Genomic DNA, 8277 nt, shown 5'->3' on the forward strand with positions numbered 1-8277 from the left:
CAGACAGACAGACAGACAGACAGACAGACAGACAGACAGACAGACAGAACACACACACACACACACACACACATATACAAACACGCACGCACGCACACACACCACTCTCTCAGGAGTGAACACTATGTCTCCATGAGTTTACAGCCTACAAACGACACAGTGTTCTTGTAGACACTGTTGGCAAAGACACACACATGCGCGCGCACACACACGGGCACATGCACACGCATATACATGCCCACGCGGACACGCGGACACGCGGACACGCGCACGCACGCACGCACGCACGCACGCACGCACGCACGCACGCACGCACACACACACACACACACACACACACACACACACACACACACTTCTGGAGAGACTCACACTGGTGGGCAAGTTGATGTTGGCAGCCTGATGCAGAGCCGCCATATTGCACTCCAGAGGGCCACCAAATACTAATAACACTGGAACAGGAGGAGAGGAGAGGAGAGGAGGAGTGGAGACGAGAGGAGAGGAGAGGAGAGAGAGGAGGAGTGGAGACGAGAGGAGAGGAGAAGAGAGGAGAGGAGAGGAGAGGAGAGGAGAGGAGAGAGAGGAGGAGTGGAGACGAGAGGAGAGGAGAGAGAGGAGGAGTGGAGACGAGAGGAGAGGAGAGGAGAGGAAAGAGAGGAGGAGTGGACACGAGAGGAGAGGAGAGGAGAGGAGGGGTGGCGAGGAGAGTAGGGGTGGCGAGGAGAGGAGAGGAGAGGAGAGGAAAGGAAAGGAGAGGAGAGGAGAGGAGAGGAGAGGAGAGGAGAGGAGAGGAGAGGAGAGGAGAGGAGAGGAGAGAGCACGTGAAATGACAGGGAAGGAGAAGAGAGGAGAGGAGAGGAGAGGAGGAGAGAGGAGAAGAGAGGAGAGGAGAGGAGAGGAGGAGAGAGGAGAGGGACTTTAAGTGAAATGCACACCTCAAGTGCCAAAGCAAACAAGCACAGATAGAGAGAGCGAGAGAGAGAGAGAGCGAAAGAGAGAGAGAGAGAGCGAGAGAGAGAGAGAGAGAGAGAGAGAGAGAGAGAGAGAGAGAGAGAGAGAGAGAGAGAGAGAGAGAGGAAGTATAGGTGGAAATTTAAACTTTTTATATTATTTTAATGTTTTATATCATCCTCCTCCTGCTGCTATACACTTTCTTTCACACACACACACACACACACACACACACACACACACACACACACACACACACACACACACACACACACACGCGCGCGCGCGCACACACACACACACGCATACACACGCATACACACACACACACACACACACACACACCCACGTAAAACAGGCTTAGCTTTATGAGTGTTACGTTTGAGATTTCGCTGGCAGTGTTGTATGTATAAAAAGCCAACTGAATCGCCACACACACATACAAACACACACTCATAGAGACACACACACACACACACACACACACACACACACACACACACACACACACACACACACACACGTATGGACCTGCAGTGTAGATCGTACCGAGCCAAGAATGTGAGTGTAGCTCAGATTTGTATAAATCACACATGCATACACGCACACACAAGCATGCATACACGCATGCGCACACAAGGCTATGTCTATATCTATTTAGTTACAGCTTAGATCTTAGAGAAGCACAAACAATGCACACAGTACACAGGGCTACTAGTCAGGCCACGCCCTCCTAATGATGCAACACCTTCGCCGCTGCCTACACAGTAAATTCTGCAGTGTTCATTTAACACTTACAGAGTTGATTTGACATCATTTGGACTTAAATGAACTCTCTAAGTGTTGAATTAACACCGCAGCATTTACTGTGTAATTAGTCAGGAAAAGAGCTTGTTCAAGTACTTTCTGAGCTCGCCGGGCTAGGGAACTCCACCCACTTCGTCGGGAAGCAATCAACATTGAGCAGCTCCAACGGCCCTGGATAGAGTTATGTTCAAGGCAGTGACGTGGTTCAAGCAGAGACGTTCTATTGGGACTAAGAAAATGTTTGACTTATTCTGGGATCGACCAGTTGCAAACCAAGGGAGGTGGGTTAACCATGCCGTTTGGAAAAGTTATTCGTTTTCTTCTTGGTCAGACCAGAATTTGGTATGAGATCTGAAAGTCAATGAAAATCAGGCTACAGAGTTTCAATATCACATACATTGTAAGGATAACAGTGCCTATTAGGCCTAATGCAATATAATGCTAATGTTATGAACTGTACAGAGTTAGTCCACCACCTGAATCGTCAAGTGCAATGGATCATGACTCAGAGAGGAGTGTGTTAGGGTGTGTGTGTGCGTGTGTGTGTGTGTGTGTGTGTGTGCGTGCGTGCGTGCGTGTGTGCATGTGTGTGTAGTATTTGTGCGTGCGTGCATGGGTGTGTGTGTGTGTGAGTGAGTGTGTGTGCTTGATGTGTGTGGGCGTGAATACATTGTGCTGCTCTGCCTGCCTTGTTGCTGTTGGATGGAGTTCGGCAGATTTAGGCAACTTTTCCAAAAACAGATTCAGATGACTTACAATGGTGCAGCGAGCGAGAGAGATAGAGAGAGAGAGAGAGAGAGAGAGAGAGAGAGAGAGAGAGAAAAAAAGAAAAGACTGTGCATGTGTGTGTGTGCATTCGTGCGTTCGTGCATGCGTGCGAGTCTGCATGCGTGTGCGTGCGTGTGTGTGTGCGAGCGTGTATGTGTGTGTGCGTGTGTGTGTGTATCAGCGTGCCAAAGTACAGTATTGTTTCAAAGGCAGCACATTCCTCTCCAGAGCTCTCGGTGAGTGGACCAAGCCTCACACACTCTCTAAACCCTGAACACACACACACACACACTTAGACCAGAGAGATTTAAGAGAGAGAGATTCCATTGACCCATTGTTTCCGGGTTCTACTTTTGCAAGGGGGAGCGGGCGAAATCCCCCTTTAGGCAGACCTAGGCAGACCTGGGACCGTTCCATTGAAATGAATGACACATTTTCGCTTGCCCACGAAATCGGTCATTGTAACTTTCTGAGGTTGTTTAGGGTCCGACAAAGTTAAATCTATGACCAAGAGCCCATGTGTAACTTGTTAATTTAAAGGAAAACAAAAATAAGGCTTTTTTTCAGGTCAAGGAGTCCTCTAGGCTACAGCGCATAATATCGAAACCGAGTTATGCGCTCCTGTTCAGTGCGACAGTGCTGCGTGGTAAATCACAACTGCCAATAGCTAGCTGTTAATGTTACATTTCGCTTGTGACAAAATATGTGAAATAAAGACGATGTTTCAATCTCTGAATGTTCTGCTGTGTGTGCATGCTGTGGAATGTTAAAAGAATTCAAAGTTTTTCTACTCCAACTGACAAATTAGCGATCTATTATTTAGCTGTAGCGTTATACATAATTGCATGTTGGCCTAATAGACACAAAAATGCCAAAACTTTGTTCTGCATTTGGATGCAACAACAGGCAAACGCCTTCAAAGTCCATATTCAAATTCCCAAAAGACCCTGATAGGTAAGTGTAAACGTGTCCGGCTTAAGAGAAAGTAACGAGTGGATAGGCCATCCATCCATGTTAAATGAATTACCAACGCAACGCCCGATAGGCTATGTTGTCGGCTTCACTAACATAATAACACCCCATAACTTGATACATGCTGTTGCCCTTGAATACTACCTTTTATGAGGCTGTCTTGTTTTAATATGGCTCACTGTACACTTACAGAAGGAAGACATGGCTAAGCAACATCAACAGGGATGATCTGAACTCTAAGATGCCAGATGAATTGCTGTCTGGGGGATATGGGGTTTGTGAGGACCATTTTGCTGCCCACATGATTATTCAAATGGTAGGCTATGTCTACATTCCCTAACGAGGTGTAGTGACTTGATTAGGTGTGCAATTTGGGTTTGAAGATGACTCACTTCAACCATGCTAACACAGAACCATCCTCACTGGTGCAGGATGTGAACCTGACCCCAAATAACATTGACCACTTGAAATCAGAGAAGCCAAAACCTTCCTTTCGGCTTAAAACATTATTTAAATATTTCAGACATGTCAATACTGTTTAAGTACCGGTAGTGATTCTTCTAACATCACAAACCCAAAGTACAATGACTACAAATAATCTTGTGCCATCTCTGAACAGAATAAGAGAAAACGGCTTAGCGCTGAAGCATTGCCAAATCACAACAATGACACAAACATGTGTGCAACACCTGTGGGTGGGTTTCATTTTTTATTACAATAGTATTTTTTAATAATAGCAGTAACAACAGAGGCAATTAAGTGAAGTACAAAAATTAAGACTGAAGCTGTGTTGTATTTCAAGGAGAAGGACCATCTGTGGCTCCGCCAGTGGTAACAAGAGCAGGAGTAGATGGAGAGGTCACCAAGGTACTCCCACTGAAGGGTCTGCAAAAAACCCAAACAAACAAGCAAACAAACACAACACCACCAGTTAAAAATATGAATATAAACTGTGTACATGAACTTTCACATTTATTAAACACTGACCATAACACAAAAAAACAGTCAGTCTGGCTGAGGTGCAGTGGTCAGGGTGTGATCATACAAGCCTAGTTCTGTAGTACATGGAATTAATTAAGACCTGTTAACGGACCTTGACTGCATGTGCTGTTCAATGTTTTCAGAGGATGCAAATGCTAGAAGAACAACTACTGGCCGAAAGAAAATCAAAAGAATGTCTCGCTTTGCAACTCAGGAAAATGGTGCTTGAGAATAGGCGCCTCAGTAAGAGGATCAAGAGCCTATGTCAAGCACGGACCTGTGTACGGCAAAGACATCTGGCAAATATAAGGGTCCTTAAAACAAAGTAAGCAATAGGAGACAGCGGGGTAACACACACACACACACACACACACACACACACACACAATGTTATAAGTCCCCCATCCTGAAATCAAACATGTCTCGCATGTCACTTGTATGGCTCAGTGATATTCCTACCCAGAAACACCAGTGAAGAAGTCTCAAATATAAATATTATATAAATTTACAATTTCATTTATTCAAATATAAATAATTTAGTGTTCAAACATGATCATTATAAGCAGATTCCACTGTATAAGAGAAACAAATGAGAGAAAACGCACTGTCATCTATTTCAATCTGCTCAATGTACATTATGCTTACATGTAATTGCATGTGGTTTGTCGCCACCTGCTGACCCAAAATTGACCTGAACACCACAGGTGTATGCAGCTTTTGAACACAACACAAGGGCTAATAATCACCCCTAGCTTGCTAAATTCATCAATCTGTTCTCCGGTTTTCCAGGATTGCAGTGTTTTTTGGTGTCAAAACCATTACATTCACGATCTAAAACTGTACTAAAAGCAATCTAATCGTCTTTAACAACGGTCATTCTGACAAAATCAAAAGCTGTCTGACTTCAGGAGGGGGGCTAATAACATTACTTACACATTTTTCCCCTGTTATATGCACACCGTGTCATCAATTATCCCTTGCATATTATTACTATGATAATAATATAATACGCGCTGAATTGCTTACTTTTTACTTTCTCTGAAAAGGCTGCAGGAAGAAGTCAGCCAGGTCAAGCTGGAGGAAGCACTGGCAACCCTTCCTCCTCTGAGACGAGAATTTCTCCTGCTGCAGGCGAAACAAAAAAACAAAACAAAATTTCATCACCACGTTAAGGAAATGGCTTTACAAGTAGTCCACCACAGCCCAACAGCTTACAAGGCGCTGAGAAGGCATTTCATCTTGCCAAGTCCGACCACCCTGCGGCGATTCCTTAATAGTTTGATAGGAAAATTTGAAGGAAGCATGACATGAGACTGGAAAAAAAAAATAGTATGTATGTGTAACGTGTGACCTGACCAATAACACCCATCATCATCCATTTCAGCCTGGATTTCTGCACACAATTCTACACCAAATTAAAATAAGAGTGGACGCACTGGAAGCCCACCAGCGTTACGTCACCCTGGTATTTGACGAGATGGCCATTAAAAGGCACTTGGCTTATAACGTGAAGAACGACCAAGTAGACGGCTTGACCAGCAAGGGTCAAATAGCAGATCAAGCAATGGTCATCATGTGCCGTAGCATATGCTCGAAGTGGAAGCAAGTAAGTTTTCAATCAAACCCCATAGCAGGTTCATAATATGAGCTTAATTCTTTACATTACACATTGATGACCATTTCTTTCAGCCAATAGGCTATTTTTACGCCAGAGCCGCTCTTCCTGCCCTTGAAACAGCAGAAATGCTGGTGGAGGCAGTGAAACAAGTGACTGACATTGGCCTTAAGGTAAAACACTGACTTGTATCTAACAAAGAGTATTAGTTTCTGTGAGACCATGCCAAAGGAACAAGAGAGAACCTTCACTTTTTGTAACAGGTGGTATGTGTGGTATGCGATCAGTCACCTACCAACGTGAAGGCTGTGAAGACGTTGGGGGCCTCCCTTAGTGTGAATGATGATGCGGGGAACGCCGTGCATATCGAGGGAACAACGATTCCAGTCATTTTCGATGTACCACACCTCATTAAGTCTGTGAGAAACAACGTAAAAAAACATGGGCTCCAGGTTAGATATTGGTTATGCAAAAACTACTTAATTGACCACATTTAAGCATTCTTTCCAATAACTAGTTTTGTCCATGCCAATACAGATACAGGATAAAACAGAGTCCTGGGACCCCATTCGCCTCTTCTACAATCGGGACAAACTGAACACCCTAAGGCTGGCTCCTAAGTTAACAGAGCGGCATGTCAACTTGCCACCTTTCAGTAACATGAGGGTAGGGTTGGCCACCCAGGTTTTGAGCCACACTGTGGCAGCAGGTTAGTGTGCATGGAATCATAATCACCAATAGTAACTGACTGCTCACTAAAGCTTGTATGCCAAATAAATTCAAATAAGACATATCAGAACTTGACTTTCCCTAGGAATGAAAACAATGGTAGACCTAGGTCAGCTGCCACCAGAGGCTGGAGACACAGCTGACTTCTGTGCCAGGGTGAACAGGCTGTTCGACATTTTAAATTCAAGGTACAGTACATACAAAAAGGGAAACTAGCTTGTTTTAGTATTGCATATAACTTCCATCCAATTTAAATAACTGTGTGGAAAACACTGCACATGTTCAATACAGATCCACAAGAGACAAAAACCCATGGCGTCGGCCACTCAACAGCAGGAGCGGTGCACAAATGCAGGCTTTGGAGGAGTCCCTATTGTGGATAAAGACATGGTCTTTCAGGTGTCTTTGAAACACTAAGAATTGTTAATTGTGACATAACAGAGATATTGGGGATAGCCATTTAACTGGAACACGTGGCATATATATAATTTTTGTTCTTTTCAGACCCAACTTCATACCACCATGCCAGTGGGGGCTTGTGGTATCAATAAGAAGCATCATCCAGATTTACCAGAGCCTGCCAAAAATGCTGATGAGCTATATATATGCACTGCAAGGCTCAACCAGGACTGCATTGAGGTACAGAAGGAATAAATGGCAAATCAAAAAAGAAAAAACATGCTTAAGAAACTATTATTAGAGCAGTTTGTCTAATTCTAACTTTTCTTTCTCAACATCTATTGCACAAAGAACCTGTTCTCAGTGATCAGAGGCAAGGGGGGACATCGGTACAACCCTACATGCCAAGAATTCACAGCGGCCCTCAGGAGTGCCTCAGTTGCCAGGCTCTCTAGTGTGGCAGGGGGGAACTGCATTGAAGACGGCAGCATCCCTTTGCTGTCCTCTGCACAAAAAGCAGCAAACACCACAGACAATCGCAGTCCAGTATGCAACACTTAAATATACAGGGTTGTTGAAGTGGAATGAGCCATTTTCATTACACTGCACTTAAGTAAGAAAAGGCAATAGAAAAGGCAATAGAAACTCAATCACAAGTGTTATACTCACAAACAATGTGTTCAGCGCTCCCTCCTGTAGGGTTTCATTCACCATCATGGTCTTAATGCCTTTTATGAGGGAATGAATCAAATGGTTATTCTGAGATAGACATTTAACACATTCATGTAAAAACAGTGTAGATCACAGATGTTATCAACTCAATCTCCTCAAAATTCTCCCATATCTTAAGCAGCACATTGAAATTCATGTATGAAATGTGCTTTAGAAATAAATGCCTTGCCCATGTTGCCATTTGCTTCATGCAAGCAACTGAAATTGGTTCATTTCCATTCTTCCCCATTACCAATATCAACTTGAAATATATAAAATATAACTTTTACTTATGCCTAATGAAAAAATAATTTCAATTTTCCAAGAATGTCAGCGATGCACAG

The 8277-nt window shown here is 43.9% G+C and overlaps 1 protein-coding gene and 1 long non-coding RNA gene across 2 annotated transcripts in view; both read right to left on the reverse strand.

Moving 5' to 3' along the window:
* Nucleotides 1–417, reverse strand: part of mdfi (MyoD family inhibitor) — an 8524-nt gene extending 8107 nt beyond the window's left edge. Inside the window, exon 1 of the mRNA XM_063216707.1 lies at nucleotides 357–417. Coding sequence (XP_063072777.1) covers nucleotides 357–417 — 61 coding nt within the window. The remainder of the gene's footprint in view (nucleotides 1–356) is intronic.
* A 3846-nt stretch (nucleotides 418–4263) lies between these two features.
* LOC134463400 (uncharacterized) lies at nucleotides 4264–7972 on the reverse strand. Its single transcript, XR_010037746.1, has 4 exons — nucleotides 7892–7972; nucleotides 6390–6511; nucleotides 5506–5604; nucleotides 4264–4383 (listed from the first exon to the last, which is right to left on the reverse strand). It is a non-coding gene; the product is annotated as an uncharacterized LOC134463400 (long non-coding RNA).
* Nucleotides 7973–8277: the final 305 nt, after the last annotated feature.

Source organism: Engraulis encrasicolus, chromosome 14, assembly GCF_034702125.1.
Source record: "Engraulis encrasicolus isolate BLACKSEA-1 chromosome 14, IST_EnEncr_1.0, whole genome shotgun sequence".
In the NCBI taxonomy this organism is placed as follows: Eukaryota; Metazoa; Chordata; class Actinopteri; order Clupeiformes; family Engraulidae; genus Engraulis; species Engraulis encrasicolus.